This window comes from Macaca thibetana, chromosome 9 (genome assembly GCF_024542745.1).
Source record: "Macaca thibetana thibetana isolate TM-01 chromosome 9, ASM2454274v1, whole genome shotgun sequence".
Lineage (NCBI taxonomy): Eukaryota > Metazoa > Chordata > Mammalia > Primates > Cercopithecidae > Macaca > Macaca thibetana.
In genome coordinates this window covers 93722263-93746640 of record NC_065586.1, presented here as the reverse complement: position 1 = coordinate 93746640, position 24378 = coordinate 93722263, and the positions used below count along the sequence as shown (strand labels likewise).

The following is a 24378-nucleotide window of genomic DNA, read 5'->3' as shown; positions in this document are numbered from 1 at the left end:
TCTTCAGATCCCAGTTTCAGGGCTTTCCCCTCAGCATCCCTTAGCATTCCTCTGTGCCCTGGGGGGACATCTTCAGTGCCCTCCATATGCCAGTCTTGAGTAGGGCGGAGACTCCGATGGGCAGCTGGGAGCTGAATCTGGGTGCTGGGCTGGTGACAGGGGATTAACGTGGGTGGGGGACCTAAATGAACAAACTTTAAGAGAGAGAGAACATAATCTTTCGTTTCTAAAAAAGGCATTGGGAGATTTGAGGGTCAGGGCGCCACCTGGTGAGCATAAACTTCCAGCCTCTGGAGTCACATCACCCCTTACAAGGAAGCGCCTGCAGCGGCTTTGGGGCGATATTTTTAGCCTCTGGAATCCTGGAATGTTTTCACATTCCACAGGGCGGTCCAGCGGACTCTCTGGAAAAAGCATAACATGCAGGAAAATTCTGATTCTGCCCAACTCAACGAATATGGTCTAGGCACCTGCTAGCTGCAGACAATCTGGATGTGGAAAGCAGGAATGAAAAGGACCAACTTCTGCCCTCAAAGCGTTTGCACTCTGCTGGTAGGGGAGGGACCATTGTGGACACAAAAGAGAGGTGTAGATGAGGGTTTTAAGGAAATACAAAAGGGAAGGAGAGAGTATGTGAGGGGAGGGCTGGGGAATCTTTCAGCACAAGGTGTCATTGGAGGCCGGATGGAACCAGCAGAGGTAGGAGACCAGAGTTGCTGGGAGTGGCACCCCGCCATGGGTCCAGAGCATGGCTGGATGTTATCGCTGGGCATGCCACAGATGCAAGGCCATGGTTGCTCTTTCCCCTGCCATTCTTCAGGGTCGTGTCTGCAGCCAGCAACCTTAAGAGATAAGGGAACATCTCCCAAAGAGCAGGCTTGCTTACAATAAAAATGGTAATGGTGGCCAGGCGTGGTGGCTCATTCCTGTAATCCCAGCACTTTGGGAGGCTGGGGCAGGCAGATCATCTGAAGTCAGGGGTTTCAGACCAGCCTGGCCAACATGGTGAAACCCCGTCTCTACTAAAATTTCAAAAATTAGCCTGGCGTGGTAGCACACACCTGTAGTCCCAGCCACTCAGGAGGCTGAGGCTTGAGAATCGCTTGAACCCAGGAGACAGAGGTTGCAGTGAGTCAAGATCGCGCCACCGCACTCCAACCAGGGCAACAGAGCGAGACTCTGCCTCAAAAAAAAAAAAAAAAAAAAAGGTGGTGGTGGCAACAGTGGCAACAGTGGTGAGTTCCCCAAGTTCAGTGCTTCTCAGCTGTGTCACAAACACTGCCGGTGTAATGTCCACCTGCACCCCTCTGTTGTTGTTCCTGTGAGAGTTGAGGACAAGGGGAACAGACATAACTAGGATGCTCAGGCTGCTTTATCTGTGTCTGAGGAATCCTGTGTCTTCTACCAGCATCTAAGAAACAACACCAGGCTAGCTTATTGGTGGAGTAAAATCCCAGCCCCTGACAGGCGTTCTAGGCAGAAGGAACAGTGTGAGAAAAGCAGTGCCTACACTGTTAAGGGAACAGGGTAGTGCTGCTTGGTTGATTATCTAAGCTTCAGTGCAATGACTTTCAATTGGCCAGAAAGGAAGGCCAGAAACTTGTAACAAGAAGAAATGTGTGGCCCATGCTGTGACCCCGTGATCAGCACTTATGGTTCACAGTCAGATCCTGTTCTGTCTCCAGGCTACTGTAAAAGTACTGCATATATAGACTCAGCTCACATTTTTTAAACATCTATTATGTACCAGGCCCTGGGCTGACACCGGACACAAATCAGCTAATGGCAGAGGCAAAATGCAAAGCAAGAAAGCAGATGGGTGGCAGGACATGCAGAATCCTGCCTTGAGTCTTATGATTAAATTACTAGATAAACATTCCCTGAGCAGCTACTTTGTACCTGGCAGTATGCTATCATTAGATGCCTGAGCTGGAAGAGGCCTTAAGGATCATTTGCTTCAGGCTTCTCATTTTACAGAGGGAGGAACTGAGGCCCAGAGAGGGGAAGCGACTTGCCCCAGGTCACACTGCTGGTTAATGATGGGAGTGTCAGGTTTAGGTCTCCTGACACACAATATGGTGTGTTACTACAATACTCTGTGACACCATCAGGATGGCACCCAAACAGGAAACTCCCTGGAGCTGTAGGGCAGGGGGCTCTGTTCAGGAACACCATGGAGCCACGCGCAGGACACATACTCACATCTCTGGGCCAAGAGGCTCACTCCTCCTGGCCTGTTCTCAGGATGGCTCTCACCAGGCTGTTGGAACAGAGGCTACTGGGGTAGTCAGTGAGGTCCCCTCTGGGGGTCACTTCTGGGAGGTGCTGGCTGGGACTCTGGGTGGCTCTTGAGCTTGTTGATCCAGCCCCCAGAGAGTACCTGGGCGTTTGCCTGAGCCGTGAGGCAGCCTGGACTCTGGACAGTTGTTTGCAGCAGCAGGGGTCAGGGGCCACGGTCCGGATCCGATCTGACCTTCATGATCCAGACCTGGTGAAGGCATTTGACTCTGGCAGAACTCAGCTCTCACCCCTCAGGGAACACCGGCCAGGACCAGACCCCAAACCACCCAGACTGATTTTTGTGTGAAGCCACCCAGGACACTGGCTGGCAAGGCTGGAACCCTTAGGCTGAGTAATTGTGGGCAACTCTGGTAGGTGCTCCTGAGGCCATGCCATCAAGAGGCTGCCCATGAGGTGTTGCAGGTGCCCTTGCTGGGACCCATGACGGGGATGTGCACACCCCCGAAGACCACACTCTGGGGGAAAGTGGGGCCGCATCTGAGTGGTTGGACGCCCTGAGCCAGGACGGACTGGGTAATCAGCACTGCTCTGACAGTCCCACTTTGGGTAGAAGTGGGGCTGGCTCAACAGTAATAACTAACATTTGCAGAGTACCTACTGTGTTCCAGGCACTACACCAGGTGCTCTCTGCATTTGTCTCATTTACTTCCCACAATAGCCCTGTGAAGTAGGAGCTGTTAAAACTATCCTCATTTTAGGCCAGGGGCGGTGGCTCACACCTGTAATCCCAGCACTTTGGGAGGTCGAGGCGGGTGGATCGCCTGAGGTCAGAAGTTTGAGACCAGCCTGGCCAACATGGTGAAACCCCATCTCTACTAGAAATACAAAAAGTAGCCAGGTGTCATGGCATGCGCCTGTAGTACCAGCTACTCGGGAGGCTGAAACAGGAGAACTGCTTGAACCCGGGAGGCGGAGGTTGCAGGGAGCTGAGATCACGCCACCGCACTCCAGCCTGGGTGACAGAGCATGACTCCATCTCAAAACAAACAAACAAAAACAAAACAAACAAAAAAATCCTCAACTTAAAATGAGGAACCTGAGCCCAAGACATAGGGAGGTTATGTGGCTCATCCAGTGTCACACAGCTAGTAGAGACAGAAATTCCAAATTGGAGCTTTTAACCACTGCATTTATCTGAGGCTTCAGCCTTGGTCTAGGAGGAGACAAAACATCAGAGGACTGCCCCTGAATGGCAGGAAAGAGAATGGTCCTGATTTTGTGGGGAGGGTTAGGAGGTAGAGCGCTGGGCAAGAGGCCCCAAGAGTGAGTGGGGCCAGGCAAGAGACCATGAGAGTGGGTGTGGTTGCTGCAGTCCCTGAGATCTGCACTTGGGAGCCTGACTCTGTTTGCTATTTCCATGTCTGCCCCTGCTATGCTAGGGAGCCCCTGGAATGGGGGATTTGCCCCCTAACTCCCTATCCTATCCACAGCAGAAGCTTTTTTTGTTTTGTTTTGGTTTGGTTTGGTTTGGTTTTTGTTTTGTTTGAGACAGGATCTCGCTCTGTCACCCAGACTGGAGTGTAATGGTGTGATCCTGGTTCACTGCAACCTCCACCTCCCAGGTTCAAGTGATTCTCCTGCCTCAGCCTCCTGAGTAGCTGGGATTATAGGCGCCTGCCACCATGCCCGGCTCATTTTTGTATTTTTAGTAGAGATGGAGTTTCACCATGTGGGCCAGGCTGGTCTCGAGCTCCTGACCTCATGTGATCCACCCACCTCGACCTCCCAAAGTGCTGGGTTTACAGGTGTGAGCCACTGAGCCCGGCAGCAGGAGCTTTAATGTAGGAGGATGGCCCCCGAGGGCTGGGCTGGAGTTGGATGATGCTCTGTGCTGAGTGTTTATCTGCATCACCTCCTTACCCCACATGACAGCCTATAAACTGGCTGGTTTGTATTCTATTCAGGCCTTCAACTGATTAGATGAGCCCCACCCACATGGGGAGGGCTATTGGCTTTCAGTCTACCAAAGTATATGTTAATCTCATCCACAAACACCCTCACTGAAACACCCAGAATCATGTTTGAGCAAATAGCTGGGCATCCTATGGCCCAGTCAAGTTGACACATAAAATTAACTACCACAAGCAGATGTGCAGAGACGAGACTTAGGGAGAGACAGAAAACAGCTGCCTGTGACTTGCTCCAGGTCATTCAGCTGGACTTCACATCTGTGAACACACTTTAGGCTTACAGAACCTTTCTCCCCACTTCTTAGGCAAACTTAAACAGATTTCTGTGCCTTACATTGACTCTGTAGTTAAGCAAGGAGGGTCTGCAGCCAAAATGCCAGAATCTGAATCCTGGTTCCATGCGAGCGGGTTTTAAAGAAATAGCTGGAAATTCTGTGACTCTCTTCCCGTCAAGATGTTGGGTCTATGTCCACTTCTCTTGAATCTGGGCAGGCGTATGACTCAGTTGTAACTAATGGCAGTAACAACACTATATCTCTTCTAGGTCATGTCAAAAAAGGCAATGCAACCTCGGCATGGTGGCTCACGTCTATAATCCCAGCACTTTGGGAGGCCAAGGTAGGCAGATCGCCCTGACCAGGCTGGAGTTCGAGACCAGCCTGGGCAACATGGCAAAACCCTATCTCTACCGAAAATACAAAAAAAAACAAAAAACAAAAAATTTACCTGGGTGTGGTGGCATGAGCCTGTAGTCCCAGCTACTTGGGAGGCTGAGGTAGGAGGATCGCTTGAGCTTGTGAGGCAGAGGTTGCAGTGAGCCAAGATCACACCACTGCACTCCAGCCTGGGTGACAGAGTGAGACACTGTCTCAAAAAAAAAAAAAAAAAAAAAGGGCAATGAATGCAGCTTCTGCCCTCTTTGCCAAAATAAAAATTCACTTGAAGCCTTGAGCCACTATGGAAGAAGTCTGGCTGTTCTGAGGCCACCATGCTTCTAGTCACATTGAGAAGCCACCGAAGCACTCCAGTCAACAGTTCTAGTCTTCAGGGTTCCTCAGGCTAGGCACCAAAGGGGTAAGAAATGGTTGTTCCAGCCCCTCCAGCTATCAAGTCAACCTCAGCATTCAAGGCTTCCCAGCTGAAGTCCTGACATTGTGGAGCAAAAGCAAGCCCCTCCTGCTGTGGTCTGGCTGAATTCCTGTGTAGTGATCATGGTTTGGGTTGTTGTTGTTGTTGTTGTTGTTTGGTGTTTTTCTGTATTGTATAATGCATTTATTTTACTTTCTGTAATTTAAGATGTATTTTTGATACCTTGGGCCCTGGCATACCAGTGGAGGGACTGCCTCCTCCAGAGCCAACTAATTTCTTTTTTTCTTCATCTTTTTCTTTTTCTTTTCTTTTCTTTTTTTTTTAAGAGAGACAGGGTCTTGTTCTGTCACCCATGCTGGTGTGCTGTGGTGCAAACACGGCTCACTGCATCCTCTAACTCCTGGGCTCAAGAGATCTTCCTGCCTCACTCTCCCAAGTAGCTGGGACTACAAGTGTGCACCACCATGCCTGGCTAAGTTTTTATTTTTGTATTTTTGTAGAGATGAGGTCCCACCATATTGCCCAAGCTGGTCTTGAACTCCCGCTCTCAAGCAATCCTATCCCCTCAGCCTCCCAAAGTGCTGGGATTACAGGCATGAGCCACCGTGCCCAGCCTAATTTTTGTATTTTTAGTAGAGATGGGGTTTCACCATGTTGGCCAAGCTGGTTTCAAACTCCTGACCTCAGGCAATCCGCCCGCCTTGGCCTCCCAAAGTGCTGGGATAGTTGGTGTGAGTCACCGCACCTGGCCCGTATTTGTGGATGAACTGCAACCTAACTTATTAGGTACACAAGATTGAAAATGTAATTTATGAGTATACACCTGTAACAATCACTGAGTCTTGGCCAATCCGGCAGCCATACTTCAACCACTCCTACACTGCTGAGTGTTCAAACTGTCTTCAAATAAGGCAAATGCGAACCTGTAACCAATCCAGCTGTTTCTGTACCTCACTACCGATATTTGTATGTCATTTTACTTTTTTTTTTGAGACGGAGTCTTGCTCTGTTGCCCAGGCTGGAGGGCAGTGTTGCGATCTCAGCTCACTGCAACCTCCGCCTCCCAGGTTCAAGCGATTCTCCTTCCTCAGCTTCCCAAGTAGCTTGGATTACAGGCATGTACCACAATGCCCAGCTAATTTTGTATTTTTAGTAGAAACGGGGTTTCACCCTGTTGGTCAGGCTGGTCTCAAACTCCTGACCTCAGGTGATCTGCCCACCTTGGCCTCCCAAAGTGCTGGGATTACAGGCCTGAGCCACCGCACCCAGCCATCAATATTGTTTTCTAAAAGAGCTTTGACACCCAGCCAGGTCATTGGTTCCCAGGGTATCCCTGGATTGTAAGACAAAACTTGCTGTCTTGAGGTTCTTCACACTTCTTCCTACTAGTTTTGTCATCACCCACTATATCAGAATCCAGTCTCCACACAGTCATTTAGACAGGGAAAGTTTGATATAAAGACTCATTCACTATAACAAGGAGTTGGAGTAGTGAGGGATTGGCTCATAAGACAAGGAGAATGCTGAAGAATAAGGAATAGAAGATATAAGGGGCAGCTCCTAGGACCTAGGGCTGAGATAGACACCCAAAAAAGAGCTCCTTCCCCACCCTTCCTCCAGGGCTGAAATCCAGACCTCATTGGAGAGGATGGGGCTGTGGGTCACTGAAGGGCAAAGAAGCCATTGTGGTGCTGCACTGGTGGAACTTGCTAGAAATCTGCCATTTAGGCGTGCTGGGGAAGTTGCTCACAGGGAGGTACTGAATCTCAAAACCTGCTGCAAAGCCACCCAAAGAGGTGCCAAGGGAAGCTTCTAACCATAGTGTGTTGCTGACCGCCATGCGCTGTAGGACCTAGGCACTGAAGAAGCTGCTCACACCATAGGAGCCCATGCTGCAGCAGCCTGGGCTGGAGAACCAAATGTGCTCCAGGGGCCAGGCCATAGAGGAACCTCAAACGTTTCAAGAGGCCAGACATGGTGGTACACGCCTGTAATCCCAGCACACAATTAGCTGAGCATGTTGGCGCACGCCTGTAGTCCCAGCTACTTGGGAAGCTGAAGTGGGAGGATCCCTTGAGCCCAGGAGTTTGAGGTTGCAGTGAGCCATGATCACACCACTGCACGCCAGCCTGGGCGACAGAGTGAAACCCTGTCTCAAAAACAAACAAAGCAACCAAAAAAACCCACAGGAGCCTAATGAGAGGCACACACAGGAACCAAGGAGAGAAACCCCTAAACCCTTGCCTCCTACAGTGTCTGCTAGCTCCCTCTACTAACAAAGCTGAGCATTGTGTTAGCTGGAAAAGAAAAAGTATTTACCAGGCTCCTCTCCAGGATCATGGAGTTGTACAACAGAAGGTGCATTTGTTGCTGGAGGCAACAAGTTGATAATTGGCACAGTGGATCAACACTCAGCTTCCATATCCACTCCTATATACATTTGAATTTCCATGCAATAATGAAACAACTCCATATTTCCACCTAAAGAAGACCAACTGTCTTTCTTATAAATGAAGAAGTTCTCATCCTCTCTCCAAAATGAGAAGACACACAGTCCCAACAATCATTGCATCACTGGCTCTACTAAATACTTATCAAATGCAGTCATGGTCTCTATTATTTTTTACCTAAAGACTAAATTGTAACATTAGCTTGCATGCAGCAATTTATATAGGAAATAAAAATGGAGAGAAAGAGAAACAAGGCCGGGCGCGGTGGCTCAAGCCTGTAATCCCAGCACTTTGGGAGGCCGAGGCGGGCGGATCACAAGGTCAGGAGATCGAGACCACAGTGAAACCCCGTCTCTACTAAAAAATACAAAAAATTAGCCGGGCGCGGTGGCGGGCGCCTGTAGTCCCAGCTACTCAGGAGGCTGAGGCAGGAGAATGGCGGGAACCCGGGAGGCGGAGCTTGCAGTGAGCCGAGATCGCGCCACTGCACTCCAGCCTGGGCAACAGCGTGAGACTCCGTCTCAAAAAAAAAAAAATAAAAAATAAAAAAAAAATAAATAAATAAATAAATAAATAAATAAAAAAGAGAAACAAAAAAGTTAGTGCTGTGATTGGAATGCTTGTGTCCCCCCAAATTATTATGTTGACATCATAACCCCACAAGGTGATGGTATTAAGAGGTAGAGACTTTTGTGAGGTGATTATGTCATGAGGGCAGAACCCTCATTGATGGAATAACTGTCTTTATAAAACAGGCCCCAGACAGATGTCTTGCCCTTCCACTATGCGAGGACACAGCAAGAAGGTGCAATCTACGAATTAGGAAAAAGGCCCTTACCAGGCAATGAATCTGACGGTGCCTTGATTTTGGACTTCAACCTCTAGAATAGTAAGAAATAAATTTCTGTTGTTTAGAGGCTAGAAGCTGCTTGCTGGCTGGGCATAGTGGCTCAGGCCTGTAATCCCAGTACTTTGGAAGGCCAAGGTGGAAGGATCGCTTGAGGCCAGGAGGTTGAGACCAGCCTGGGCAATAGAACAAGATCTCGTCTCTATACCCCACCCACCCCCATAAAAAAAAAAAAAAAAAGCAGCAGCAGCAGCAGTAGCAGCAGCAACTACCTAGTCTATGAGATTTTGTTACAGCAGTCCCTGAACAGACTGAGGCAGCATGTAAAAAAGTCCCACATATACATAACAAACAGAAAGAAAATATGCAAAACTACTACTATAGTCCAGGTGGCCTGTCACAAGACCAGGCTAGTAATCGGTCACAAGGCCGTAATTGATATCTATGCCTTCCTTCTTTCATTACTCATTCCGTATTTCCCCTAATTTTAGCCAGAACCGCGGATGAGTGAATTTTTTTACCTGTTGAAGTAACCCAGTTTTGTTTCTTTTTCTTTTTTTTTTTTTTTTTTTTTTTTTTGAGATGGAGTCTTGCTCTTTCGCTCAGGCTGGAGTGCAGTGGTGAGATCTTGGCTCACTGCAGCCTCCACCTCTCGGGTTCAAGCGATTCTGCTGCCTCAGCCTCCCAAGTAGGACTACATGCACGTGCCATCATGTCCGGCTAATTTTTGTATTTTTAGTAGAGGTGGGATTCCACCATGTTGGCCAGCCTGGTCTTGAACTCCTGAACTCAAGTAATCCACCCACCTCAGCCTCCCAAAGTGCTGGGATTACAGGCATGAGTCACCACACCCGGTCTAAAGTTTCATTTCTGAAGGGCCTGAGATGTCAATCTTCCTACCTTCTTTTGGCTACTAGTTTTCCATTGACCTTTACTACTGGGCATGGAGGTACCACTTGGTACACCCTGAGGATCCTCTGGTTTCCAGACATAGTCCTCCTATTCACATGTGGCAGACAGACTGTAAGGTAGTTCCCCACTATGTCTGCTTTCTGGTATTTACGTTTTTTGGTTTTTGTTTGAGATGGAGTTTTGCTTTGTCGCCCAGATTGGAGTGCAGTGGTGAGATCTTGGCTCACTGCAACCTCCATCTCCTGGATTCAAGCTAATCTCCTGCCTCAGCCTCTCAAGTAGCTGGGATTACAGGCACATGCCACCACACCTGGCTAATTTTTTGTAGTTTTAGTAGAGATGGGGTTTCACCATGTTAGCCAGGCTGGTCTTGAACTCCTGACCTCAAGTGATCCACCCGCCGTGGCCTCCCAAAGTGCTGGGATTACAGGCATGAGTCACAACGCCTGGCCTGGTATTCACACTTTTATGTGTTCCCCACACCTTGAATAGGAACAGGACCTGAGATTGACTGCTAACCAGAAGGAGCCTAGGCCATGACAAAGTTGATAGCACTCCCATGGTTATGTTATGTGATGTCCCATGGTTGTGTTATGCTAGTCTACGAGTCTGTCTTGTTTGTAGACTTGCTCTAGAGACTCTCCTTGCTGGCTTGATGAAGTAAGTGGCCATTGGCAAAAGCCCATGCGGCAAAGAACTGTAGAACCCCCCGGAGAACTGTGAGCAGCCTCCAGCTAGCAAGAAACCATGGCCAGGCACGATGACTCATGCCTGTAATCCCAGCACTTTGGGACGCCAAGGCTGGTGGATCACCTGAGGTTAGGAGCTCGAGAACAGACTGACCAACATGGAGAAACCCCATCTCTACTAAAAATACAAAATTAGCCAGGTGTGGTGGTACATGCCTGTAATCCCAGCTACTTGGGAGGCTGAGGCAGGTGAATCGCTTGAACTTGGGAGGTGGAGGTTGCCGTGAGCAACCATTGCACCCAGCCTGGGCAACAAGAACAAAACTCCATCTCAAAAAGAGGAGAGGCGAGGCGGGGCGGGGCGGGGCGAATGGAATGAATTCTGCCAACACTTTGAGCTTGGAAGAGGCTTCTTCCCCTGCCAGGCCTCCAGGCTCCAAGGTGCAGCCTTGGCCAACACCTTGATTGCAGCCTGTGAGTCTTCAGCAAACAACCCAGCTGAGCCCTACCAACTTTCCTGACCCACAGAAACTGTGGGTCAATAAATGAGTGTTGTTTTAAGCCACTGTGTTTGCGGCAATTTGTTACACAGTAGTAGAAAACTCACCTGGTGCAGTAGCTCACACCTGTAAATCCCAGCACTTTGGGAGGCCAAGGTGGGTGGGTCATCTAAGGTCAGGAGTTTGAGACCAGCCTGGCCAACATGGTGAAACCTTGTCTCTACTAAAAATACAAAAATTAGCTGGGCGTGGTGGCGGGCTGAGGTAGGAGAATCACTTGAACTTGGGGGGCGGAGTTTGCAGTGAGCTGAGATCACGCCACTGCACGCCAGCCTGGGTGACAAACTGAGACTCTATCTCAGAAAAAGAAAAAAAGAAAACTAATATACCTCACTACGTAGTAGCAACCCAATTTCCCCTGACCATCTGGATCAATCACTTCATCCAGTAGAATAATCTGTTTTCTGCTTGTTGACTCAGTAGCACAGACCACCAAAATGGACAGTCTCATCTTCCAATGCAATGGAACTTTGTTATGGCACTTGGGTGAAACATCTTCCCCACATCTCCCACCTTGTAGAATAAGACTCCCAAATCTGCAAGGGTCAAGGTTGTTAAGACAGGAATAAAAAATTCTGGGCTGGGAGTGGTGGCTCATGCTTGTAATCCCAGCACTTTGGGAGGCTGAGGTGGGTGGATCACCTGAGGTCAGGAGTTCAAGACCAGCATGGCCAACATGGTGAAACCCCATCTCTACTAAAAATACAAAAATTAGCCAGGCATGGTGGTGCGCACCTGTAATCCCAGCTACTCGGGAGGCTGGGGCATGAGAATCGCTTAAACCTGGGAGGCAGAGGTTGTAGTGGGCTGAGATTGTGCCACTGAACTCCAGCCTGGGCAACAGAGTGAGACTCTGTCTCAAAAAAAAAAAATTCTGCTAGTGGGTTACTGGGGATAGTAGTAAGTGGATCCACTACCACTTCTACCCTTAATTCCTTGATTCATGAGTTCTAGCTATGGAAGAGATAGCATCAAATGATTCAAAGTATATATTGCATGTTGTAAGACTGAATTCATCCTTTCTGTGTCTTGTCTCCTGAACAGCACTGTAACTGACTCTACAGTAAGTCATTCCACCTTTCCTTTGTTTTTGTTTGTTTGTTTGTTTGTTGTTGTTTGAGATGGAGTTTTGCTCTTGTTACCCAGGCTAGAGTGCAATGGTGTGATCTCACCACAACCTGCACCTCCCGGGTTCAAGCAATTCTTCTGCCTCAGCCTCCTGAGTAGCTGGGATTACAGGCATGCGCCACCATGCCCAACTAATTTTGTATTTTTAGTAGAGACGGGGTTTCTACATGTTAGTCAGGCTGGTCTCAAACTCCTGACCTCAGGTGATCCCCCTGGCTCGGCCTCCCAAAGTGCTGGGATTACAGGCGTAAGCCACTGTGCCGGGCCCTCCATTCCACCTTTTAACTAGCCTGGCCATTTTCAGGTGATGAAGTAGGTGGTAAAACTAGTTAATTGCATGACGATGGACCCATTGCTGTGAAATGAGTTATCTGACCAGAAGTATTGTTATGGGGAGGGAAGCCCATGATGGTAAATAAGGCATTCTGTGAGTCCATCGGTGCTGTTCCTGGCAGAAGCATAATGGGCAAGGAAGGCAAATCTATATTCAGAATATGTGTCTATTGCAGTGAGGACAAATCTCAGCCCTTCCATGATGAAAGAGGTGCAGTGTAATGAACTTGCCACTGGTGGCTGGTTGGTCCCCTCTGTGAGTGGTGCCATATTGGAGGGCTTTCTGTGGGTCTCGGCTGTTGGCAGATTAGGCACTCAACAGTGATGTTATCTAGGTCAGCTTTGGAAAGGTGAAGTTCACATAATTGAATCCCTGGGCAGCCTCCATCTATGCCACCATGGCCACTTTGTTTATGGGCCCATTGCACAAGAACTTGGGAGGCAAGAGAAAGGGGCCGACAGACATCTGGAGCATGCTGTCAATTCTGCTCTCTGTCATATACAGTCCTAGCAGGCTAGAAACGGTGGCTCAAGTCTGTAATCCTAGCACTTGGAGACCAAGTGGGCAGATTGCTTGAGCTCAGGAGTTCAAAACCAACCTGACCAACATGGTAAAACCCTGTCTCTACTAAAAATACAAAAATTAGCTGGGTGCAGTTGCAGGCGCCTGTAATCCCAGCTACTTGGGAGGCTGAGGCAGGAGAATCTCTTGAACCCGGGCAGCGGAGGTTGCAGTGAGCTGAGATTGAGCCACTGCACTTCAGCCTGGGCAATAGAGTGAGACTCTGTCTCAAAAAAAAAAAAAAAAAAAAACCATCAGGGGCTGCCCATGTTATATGAAGTTTCTGGCACATTTAATGGCTTAAACCATCTGAAAATAGGGCTTCTATGGTGACAGACACCTACACTTCACACCACCTACCTTGACAAAAGAAGCACAATGCTTGGTAGATCTTTTCTGATTTCGGAAGCAACATACCACATCTGAGTGTACTACTTCACCATATTTATGGAGTCCCCTCCATGGCTACCAGTTTTGAATTGGGATCAGAGCAAGAGAAGGCTCTGTACTAAGTTCAGTGTAGAGTACAAGCCATTCTTGTGGCTTTATGTGAGGCTTTATGGTTCAGCTATTCTGGGTCTTTTGTGGTTCTGTTTAAATTTTAGGGTTTTTTCTTTGTTTTCTTTTTTTTGAGATGGAGTCTCGCTCTGCTGCCCAGGCTGGAGTGCAGTGGAGTGATCTTGGCTCACCGCAAACTCTGCATCCCTGGTTCAAGCTATTCTCCTGCCTCAGCCTCCCATGGTTTTTTTCTAATGCTGTGAAGAATGTCATTGGTATTTTGACTGATAGGGATTGCATTAAATCTGTAGATTGCTTTAAGCAGTATGGACATTTGAACAATAACGATTCTTTCAATCCATGAACAGCGAATCACTTTCCAGTTTTCTGTGTCCTCTTCAATTTCTTGCATCAATGTTGTCACAATTTCCATTGTAGAAATCTTTCACCTCTTCGGTTAATTTCTAGGTATTATTTTTATTTGTAGTAGTCGCTTTCTTAAAGAAAGGAATGCGTGAGAATGAATATAGTCCTGGTTGAATTTTACTCACAGAACTGCTGCAGCCCTCTTGGGTCCATGAGGAGAGATACTGCCCGTGTGCTGAGTAAGCAGAGCAGAAAAATGAATGACACCTTTGCTCTGCTGAATGACCCGTTCCAGTAATCTCCCTGCCTCTGGACTTCATGATATGTATGAGAATAAGCTTCTCCTGTGTAATTCAGTTTAATTGGTGCAGTATCTTCTTTTTACCCCCTCTTGATCTACTTTCTGCCATTTTTCCACTCTGCTCTTGCCCTGGGGGCTGACTCACTTCAGTTACATCAGGGACTTCCCTTCTCCTCTGGCTTTCAACTGGGTTTGGCCAATAAAACACACCCAAAAGAGACAGGAGGGAGAGAAGTAAGTTAGAATGTTTCCTGCCAGAACCTTGAGTGATGATGTTGGGTTTTCTGTTACTTGAAGTCAAAAGCATCCTGATGATGTACGTGTTCTCCGTCTTCTAACAGAGAACTACTGACCTCAAGCAATTTACATATGATTTATGTATTTATTTCCCCCAGCTTTACTGAGGTGTGATTGACAAACATAACCAACATGATGAAACCCCATATCCTCTAAAAATACAAAACAATTAGCTGGGTATGGTGGTGGGCAACTGTAATCTTAGCTACTCAGGGGGCTGAGGCAGGAGAATGCTTGAACCCGGGTGGTGGAGGTTGCAGTGAGCTGAGATCATGCCATTGTACTCCAGCCTGGGCAACAACAGCAAAACTCTGTCTCAAAAAAAGAAAAAAAGTGGCCGGGTGCGGTGGCTCACGCCTGTAATCCCAGCTCTTTGGGAAGCCAAGGCAGGCAGATCATGAGGTCAGGAGATTGAGACCATCCTGGCTAACACAGTGAAACCCCGTCTCTACTAAAACTATTTTAAAAATTAGCGAGGCATGGTGGTGGGCGCCTGTAGTCCCAGCAACTTGGGAGGCTGAGGCAGGAGAATGGCATGAACCTGGGAGGCGGAGCTTGCAGTGAGCCGAGATCATGCCACTGCACTCCAGCCTGGGCAACAGAGCAAGACTCTGTCTCAAAAAAAAAAAAAAAAAAGAAAAAGAAAAAAGAGAATATTGTATATACTTAAGGTTACAACATGGTGTTTCAATACCTTATAAATATACCTTGTATAATGATTCTCACAATTAAGCTAATTAACATACTTGTCACCGGACATAGTTACCTTTTTGTGTGTATAGGTGATGTGAACATTTAGGATCTATTCCCCTAGCAAATTTCAAGTATATACTATTATTATTAAGTATAGTTGCCATACTGTACATTAGATCTCTAGAACTTATTCATCTTATAACTGAAAGCTTGTACTTTTGACTAACACCTTCACATTCCACCACTCCCTAGGTGTTGGCAACACCATTCCTCTACTCTATGTTTCTTTAAGTTCAACTATTTTGGATTCCACATATAAGTGATATCATGTAATATTTGCCTTTCTGTGGCTGGCTTACCTTATTTAGCATAATGTCCTCCAAGTTTACACGTGCTGGTACAAATGGCACAATTCCCTTCTTTTCAAAAATAAATAAACAAATAAATTGAAGAGACATAAATAAGTAGAAAGATATCCCAAGCTCATGGATTGGAGGAATTACTATTGTTAAAGTGTGCATTTATATTATATTTATATATAAGTAGATGCTGCTTAATAATTGTTTACTCTGCTTGCCATACTGCTTAACCCTAATTTGCTAGTTCCTAGTAAACACTTATTTGACTGACTGGTGTATTTTTGGTTGCTTTTAATTTTGATCTAATTTCTTTCTTCCTTTCTTTTCCTTTCTTTCTTTTTTTTTGGACAGAGTTTCACTCTTGTTGCCCCTGCTAGAGTGCAATGGCGCAATCTTGGCTCACTGCAACCTCCACCTCTTGGGTTCAAGTGATTCTCCTGCCTCAGCCTCCCCAGTAGCTGGGATTACAGGTGTGGCCCACCATGCCTGGCTAATTTTTGTATTATTAGTAGAGACGGGGTTTCACCATGTTGGCCAGGCTGGTCTTGAACTCCTGACCTTAGGTGATCCACCTGCCCTGGCCTCCCAAAGTGCTAGGATTACAGGTGTAAGCCACCACGCCCGGCCAATATAATTTTAAATTTACAAAAGTGTTGTAAGAATGATGCAAGAAATTTCCATGTGACTGTTGTTCTGATACTCTCTCTCTTTCCCTTTCTCTGTCTTTCAGAGCAGGCTATCTTTCATTCTGAACCACTTGAGATTGAATTGGAAACATCCTGTCCTTTAACTACAAATACTTCAATGTGTATTTCCTAAGAACAAGGGCATTCCCTTGCAGAACTTCAGCATGATTATCAAAATCAGAAGATTTCAATTGATATAATACTCTTTCACAGTCCATGTACAAATTTCAACAATTGTTGAACAATGTCTTTTATTGCTATTTCTTTTTGCCCAGCCCAATCTAGGATCATACATTACATTTACTTTTCATGTCTTTTTAGTTTCCTTCAATCTGGAACTATTCCTCAGTCTTCCTTTGTTTTTCTTTTTTTTTTTTTTTTTTTTTTTTGAGACGGAGTCTCGCTCTGTCACCCAGGCTGGAGTGCAGTGGCCGGATCTCAGCTCACTGCAAGCTCCGCCTCCCGGGTTCACGCCATTCTCCTGCCTCAGCCTCCCGAGTAGCTGGGACTACAGGCGCCTGCCACCTCGCCCGGCTAAGTTTTTGTATTTTTAGTAGAGACGGGGTTTCACTGTGTTACCCAGGATGGTCTCGATCTCCTGACCTCGTGATCCGCCTGTCTCGGCCTCCCAAAGTGCTGGGATTACAGGCTTGAGCCACCGCGCCCGGCCCCTTTGTTTTTCTTGACCTCAACACTTTTGAGGAATACAGGCCAGTTTATTTATTTATTTATTTTTTAGAGACAGGGTCTGGCTATATTGCCCAGGCTGGTCTCGAACCCCTGACTTCAAGCAATCCTCTTGCCTCAGACTTCCAATGTGTTAGAATTGCAGGCATGAGTCATTGTGCCCGGCCAGTTTTTTTTTTTTTTTTTTTTTTTTGAGATGGAGCTTTGCTCTTGTTGTCCAGGCTGGAGTGCAGTGGTGCAATCCCAGCTCACTGCAACGGCCTCCCGGGTTCAAGCTATTGTCCTGCCTCAGCCTCCTTAGTAGCTGGGATTACAGGCGTGTGCCACCATGCCCGGGAAATTTTTTGTATGTTTAGTAGAAACGGGGTTTCACCATGTTAGCCAGGCTGGTCTCGAACTCCTGACCTTAGGTGATCTGCCCTCCTTGGCTTCCCAAAGTGCTGAGATTACAGGCATGAGCCACCAAGACTGGCCACCTGGCCAGTTCTTTAATAGACTATCATTCATTTTGGATTTGTCTGATGTTTCCTTCTGATTTGATCCAAACTGATTATGGTTTGTTTGTTTAGACGGAGTCTTGCTCTGTTGCCCAGGCTGGAGTGCAGTGGTGCGATCTGGGCTCACTGCAACCTCCGCCTCCCAGGTTCAAGCGATTCACCTACCTCAGCCTCCCGAGTAGCTGGGACTACTAGCACCCACCACCACGCCGGGATCATTTTTTGTATTTCAGTAGAGATGGGGTTTCTCCATGTTGGCCAGGATAGTCTCAAACTCCAGACCTTGTGATCCACCTGCCTCAGCCTCCCAAAGTGCTGGGATTACAGGCGTGAGCCACCGCACCCAGCCTGACTGATTATGTATTTTTTAGCAGGTATATCACAGAAGTGGTGCTGTGTCTTTCCCAGTGCATTGTATCAGGAGGCACATTATGATCATTTGCCCCAGCATTGGTGATGTTAACTTTGATCTTTGATTAACTTGGTGTCTGCTAGGTCTCTCCACTGTAGTCACTACTTTTTTCTTTAGAGTTAATAAGTAATTTGTGAAGAGATACTTTTTAGACTATATAAGTATCCTGTTAATCAATAAACTTTCACCCATTAATTCTAGTAACCACTGATGATTTTCTAACTATGTCATTCCTTCTACATTTATGAGTGAGCATTCTACTGTAAGGAAGGGCTTTCTTCTTTCCCCTTTTTATTTACTGATTGATATTATTGTGGACTTAAACATTCTTATTACATTACAATTTATTACTGTTATATTTTATTTTGATGCCTAATTGCCCCATTTTGGCCAGTGGGAGCCCTTTTAACCTGACTCCTGGTCCTTTGATATGTCTCCATTATTATTTGAGAACCTCCTTACCTTCTGGCACAACAAGATGTTCCAGGTTCATTCATCTTGAATTTTCTCAACTTCATTCTAGAGTCAACCATTTCTCCAAGGATCCATAGTCCCTTTTTGTAGAGAATGGTTACTGAGAAGTCAATATCTGGGTGCTAAGTGTGGTTATTCCCACTACACTATCACTGTTTCTAAGGCCTTCTTCACCAACAGAGCTGGGGAGTATATATGTGTGTGAATGTGATTGTTCATATACACATATATGCATATATGTACATGTATGTGAATATATATACACACACACACACATTTATGGCTTTATTTACTTTTAGAGACAGGGTCTTGTTCTGTCACCCAGGGTAGAGTGCAGTGGCACAACCATAGCTCACTGCAGCCTCAAACTTCTGAGTTCAAGCAATTCTCCCACCTCAGCCTCCTGAGTGGCTGGGATTACAGACACGAGCCACTGCACCCAGTTATATTTATTTTTGTACCTATTTATCTATATCTTAAAAACCATAAGTTCATACTAGCTATGGATTGAATTGTGTCCCCTCAAAATTCATATGTTGAAGCCCTAACCTCCAGTGTAACTCCATTGGGAACAAGGAAGTAATTAAGATTAAACAGGGTCGTAAGGGTGAAGCCCTGATTCAATAGGATTAGTGTCCTTTTTCAGGAGCAGTGGCTCACACCCGTAATCTCAGCAATTTGGGAGGTGGGGGTGGGTGGATCACTTGAGGAAAGGAATTCGAAACCAGCCTGGCCAACATGGTGAAACCCCGTCTCTACTAAAAAGACAAAATTAGCAGGGCATGGTGGCATGCCTCTGTAATCACAGCTACTTGGGAGGTTGAGGCAGGAGAATCACTTGAACCAGGGAGGCAGAGGTCGCAGTGACCGAGGTCTCACCACTACACTCTAGGCTAGGCAACAGAGCAGGACTCTGTCTCAAAAAAAAAAAAAAAAAAGAAAAGAAAAGATAAGGATGAATGTCCTTGTAAGAAGAGAAGAGACCCCAGAGCCCACTCGCATATGCTCTCTCTGTCTCTCTTTCAGCATGTGAGGACACAGTGAGAAGGTGGCCATCTACAAGCCAAGAAGAGAGCCCTCACCAGAAGTTAAATTGGCTGGCATCTTAAGCCTGGACTTCCCAGCCTTCAGAGCTGTGAGAAAATAAATGTTGTTTAAGCCACCCAGTCTGTGGTATTTTGTTACAGTAGGCTGACACAATATTGACCTTTAATTCTAATCTACATGAATAGTGTACTTTTTTAGTGCTTCTATAATGTACTATTTTTCTTTTTTCTTTTCTTTACTTTTTCTTTCTTTTTTTTTTTTTTTTGGAGATGGAGTTTTGCTGTCGTTGCCCAGTCTAGAGTGCAGTGGTGCAATCTTGGCTCACTGCAACCTCAGCCTTCCAGTTTCAAGTGATTCTCCTGCCTCAGCCTCCCAAGTAGCTGGGATTACAGGCGCCCGCCACCACGCCCAGCTAATTTTTTTGTATTTTTAGTAGAGGCAGGGTTTCACCATGTTGGTCAGGCTGGTCTCGAACTGCTGACCTCGTGATCCACCCACCTCAGCCTCCCAAAATGCTGGGATTACAGGCAGGCGTGAGCCACCGCGCCCAGCATGTACCATTTTTCTATAAGGACTTTGCTATTTTTGGCCTGTCCAGATTGTCAGTTGATAGAAGAGGGCTATAGTCTAGTTGCCTTATGTAATGTTGTAAGCAGAAGGGGCTTTATTAAAAAGTTTAGAATGTCCATGATTATTAATCAAGAAAATCAGAGTTAATTCAAAAGTTGCACTGTTGCATGTCAGTTAAGTGTAAAACTTCTCTCTACTTTGCCCAGAACAGGACAAATAGCAATAAGAAACCCATGGGAATAAGTGTCAGCCCCATCAAGGAACCATTCTTGCAGGATAGAAAGAGGGAAGGAGTCCAGTGCTGGTTTAGTGTCTAGAGCAAGGTGTATATTAAGAACTCAGCCTATAGTACCTCAAGTTATCTTCACAGCAACACTGAAAAGTGGTGTGATTATTCTCATTTTAAAGACAAGAAAAATAGGCCAGGCTGGGTGGCTCATGTCTGTAATCCCAGCACTTTGGGAGGCCAAGGCGGGCAGATCACGAGGTCAAGAGATAGAGACCATCCTGGCCAACATAGTGAAACCCGTCTCTACTAAAAATACAAAAATTAGGTGGGCGTGGTGGCACACACCTGTAGTCCTAGCTACTCAGGAGGCTGAGGCAGGAGAATCGCTTGAATCCGGGAGGTGGAGGTTGAAGTGAGCTGAGATTGGGCCACTGCACTCCAGCCTGGTGACAGAGCAAGACCTGTCTTAAAAAAAAAAAAAAAAAAAAAAAAAAAAAGACAAGAAAATAGGCAGAGGAATTAAGTAATTTGCTTAAGGTAAAACAGTTAGAACTCCCTTCTTAGACTTTACTTCCTTTGAGGGTAAAAACCAGTACTGAGTTGAACCATATTTGAGCCCAAGACAAAAGAAAAAATATATGTCCTATATGCACTTACCTTCCATATTTTGAACCAAATAGAAAAAGTGGATAAAAGCATTCCAATAAAAAAATTACTACATATAAAGTTCCATGTTATTCAATCTGTTCACACGTTATTGTCAACTCTCATAAAGCCTCATTGGTAGTGACTGTTCCCATTGCAAAATAATGCAAGGTCATAAACAACAGCCTGCCTATATTTTAAATGTTGATATTCTGTTCATCATGGATTTTTTGCATTAATTTTGATTTTAAAAAATGTTGTGTTAAGATATTATTTATCTTGGGTTTCCTGAGTTTTTTGGTGCCCTCTTAAATTTTATGCCTGAAAGGAGTTCCTCACTAAACTCACTTTAATCTAGGCCCTGGGTAAAATCAAGTTTGGGCCTGAATTTCATGAGGTTTCCATTCCCCAGAGTTGACTTTCTCTAAACAGGGCCCTGTCTGGGGTGATTACTGTCTCCAGCACCCTTCTGTGAGTCTCAGATGACTCCACTTCTGGTGAGGCTTACATGGCCCACGCAACTGTGGAGTGCCCCATCTTCTCGCCAGAAGTATTGAATCACAAAGCTGTAACAATAGAAATGGTTCCATTGTAAGCACATGGTCACATGCCTGCAAAAATGTTTGGAGATACCAGATACGCTCCACCCAGCCTTAGTCACATCTGACCCAGAAACCACAAGTTCCCAATTCCTACCTCGGGATGCTCATCTAAGCTCATGGTCAGAATTCCTAGGTTCACCCAGCACCGATATGCCAAGAGTCTGGCTTCCCTATTTATTAGAATGGGCCAGTGGGAGTCACTGGCTCAGAAGCTCAGCCTTTGGTTCAGGAGCCTGCACAGTCCCCTCCTTAGCCAAGTAGTTGGCTGAAAGTCTCTGCACCAATACTTTCCACTGGAGATGAACATTGCTGATTTCTTTGTTTTTTTCAACAGTTCCCCAGGGCTTGAGGAAAAGTGAAGAGAAGCCACTGTAAAAACCTTTTTAACGGGCCAGGCGCTGTGGCTCATGCTTGTAATCCCAACACTTTGGGAGGCCAAGGTGGGAGGATCATGAGATCAATAGATTGAGACCATCCTGGCCAACGTGGTGAAACCCCGCCTCTACTAAAAATACAAAAATTAGCCGGGCGTGGTGGCATGTGCTTGTAATCCCAGCTACTCAGGAGGCGGAAGCAGGAGAATCGCTTGAACCCAGGAGGCAGAGATTGCAGTGAGCCGAGATCGTGCCACTGCACTCCAGTCTGACAACAGAGTGAGATTCCGTTTCAAAAACAAAAAACCTTTTAGCGGCCGAGCATGGTGGCTCACACCTGTAATCCCAGCACTTTGGGAGGCTGAGGCAGGTGGATTACCTGAGGTCAAGAGTTCAAGACCAGGCCGGGCGCGGTGGCTCAAGCCTGTAATCCCAGCACTTTGGGAGGCCGAGATGGGCGGATCATGAGGTCAGGAGATCGAGACCATCCTGGCTAACAGGGTGAAACCCCGTCTCTACTAAAAAATACAAAAAGCTAGCCGGGCGAGGTGGCGGGCGCCTGTAGTCCCAGCTACTCGGGAGGCTGAGGCAGGAGAATGGCGTAGACCCGGGAGGCGGAGCTTGCAGTGAGCTGAGATCCGGCCACTGCACTCCAGCCTGGGCGACAGAGTGAGACTCCATCTCAAAAAAAAAAAAAAAAAAAAAAAAAAAAAAAAAGAGTTCAAGACCAGTCTGGCCAACATGGTGAAACCCCATCTCTACTAAAAATACAAAAATTAGCCAGGCGTGGTGGCACATGCCTGTAGTCCCAGCTACTCAGGAGGCTGAGGCAGAAGAATCGCTTGAACCCAGGGGCAGAAGATGCAGTGAGCTGAGGTGGTGCCACTGCACTCCAGTTTGGGCAACAGAGTGAGACTCTGTCTCAAAAAAACAAAACAGAACAAAAAACCCTTTTAGCCACAGCATAACAACACTTACTGATGCTATTTTTGTGCAGAAGGACAGAGAGAGGAACTGGAGAGCACGGGGTGAGGACAAATAGCTCCCTAACATCCCCTTCACCCTGCAACAAGGAATTCACAAATCCCCGTGTACTGGCTCTTCCTCTTCCCACCCAGAACTTTTACAGAAGAAAAATCAAGCTTAAATGGATAGGAGGTCAGTTATGATGTAAAAAGGAAGTCAGGGAGACCCAAAAGCCTTTCCTGAGCATTGCTGAACAAGTGCACGAACACCTTATCTTCCAAGGACAAAACAAGCATTTATCAGAGGCCCACTGGATACCCTGCATCCACTCCTGCCCCCTCCAATCCAAGTTCCAAGCTGCAGCCAGAGTGACCTTCTAAAAACACAAACTTGTCATGAGGATGAAATTTGCAAAGTGCTGACTGACACTACTGGTACGTGGTAAGTACTATAAAATGCCCATTACATAAACACAGTACATATAATGCCATTCCCTGTTTAAACTCCTCCGAGGATCACATACAACCTTCTCTGCCTGTGCTCTCTCTTGTTAGCCTTACTCCGGGTCGCATTTAATTCCTCCGGAGCCAAGCTACCTCCTGGCCCAACCAAATGCCTTTCCCTCTTCCCTTAAAGCAGTTTCCCCAGACCCACTCCTCTTCATTTGACCAATTTCAACTCTTCTTTATATCTCAGCTTAAATGTTGCTTCTTCAGCCCTCCTGAACCTCCGAGAGGAAGCTTAGGTTCCTCCATAATTATCCTCTTATAGCCATAACATTGATCACAACTGTAATCACATACTCCATGTTTTAGGTTGTTTAACGCCTGCCTCCTTACTAGGCTGTAGACTCCCCAGGACAAGGGCTATAGGTCTTTCCGTCTCTCTTGTTTACTGCCTATCAAGGAACTCGGACAGCACAGGTCACTAATGAACATTTCCGAAAGAATACAAACTTTAAAATACTGTCTTGTTTAGGTAACCGGCCCAAAGTCGCACAATGTCCCAATATTTGAACCCACGACATTCTGGCTTTGAAGCCCAAGGTCGGACTGCAGCAGACTGCCCCTTCCTCTCCAAAGCCGGAGCCAAACGGTGGGCTGGGAGGGAAGTTGAAAGGCAGAATCTGAGGATCTGCAGAGGGCCACGCGCCGTAAGGCAGTCGGTGCCGTGCGCGCTGGCCTTGGGCCCAGGAGAAGGGGCACTGTCACGTGTACCCTACAGGGACAGCTGCCGCCGCACCCCGGGGCAGGAATGCTGCCCCGCCCGGCGCCGCGCCGGCAAAACCGCGCTGGCCCTAGGGACTGACGTCAAGGAAGGGGGCGCCTCCGGCGCCGCGCTAGGGCGGCGAGGGCGGTGGGTAGGGCCCGGGTGGACACGCCCCCTCGCCGCCGCTCCGCCGCTGATTAGGTTCGAGGAAGCTTCGCACTCTGCTTTCGAGGCCAGCGGAGGCGGGGGGCGGAGATGGACACGCCCCCTCCCTGTCTCCCGCCTATGATTGGCGCACGGAACTCCGCCTTGGGTTTGGAAGGCTCGCCTGGGAGCTCACACCCGGCTCGGGCCGAGGATTGGCTGTTCCGGGGCTGGGGAGCGCTTTCTCCCGGGAACCGCGGCTGTGACCCAGGTGGTCTGGACCAGTTTGAAGCTTCGTGCGGCCCGCCTCAAGCAACCAGGTACTTAGGTCGGCGGCCCAGCTCGGCGCTTCCGTGGGAGCCGGAGGGCGACAGTCAGCCGGGGTGCCATCGGGGGACGCGACCGCCAGATCCACTTAGGGCCCCGTCGTTCTGCGAAGCGACCACGTCTGAGCCCCGGGGCCTCCTCGTGCTGGAGATGTCGCTTTAGGACCTCGGCCAGAATACCCTCTGCCACGCTCTTGTGCTGCCTGTGATCACCG

At 47.3% G+C, this 24378-nt stretch overlaps 2 protein-coding genes across 2 annotated transcripts in view; both read left to right on the top strand.

The window, feature by feature from the left end:
- Positions 1–24378, top strand: part of MMS19 (MMS19 homolog, cytosolic iron-sulfur assembly component) — a 458727-nt gene that overhangs the window by 209855 nt on the left and 224494 nt on the right. The window lies entirely within an intron of this gene.
- On the top strand, positions 23949–24326 carry LOC126962102 (uncharacterized). The gene has a single exon (XM_050802957.1). The coding sequence runs from the start codon at positions 23949–23951 to the stop codon at positions 24324–24326; it is 378 nt and encodes a 125-aa protein (XP_050658914.1).

What these genes read in the sequence shown, in the direction of transcription:
- LOC126962102 (XM_050802957.1), top strand. Translation starts at nt 23,949, where the DNA reads ATGGACACGCCCCCTCCCTGTCTCCCGCCTATGATTGGCGCACGGAAC.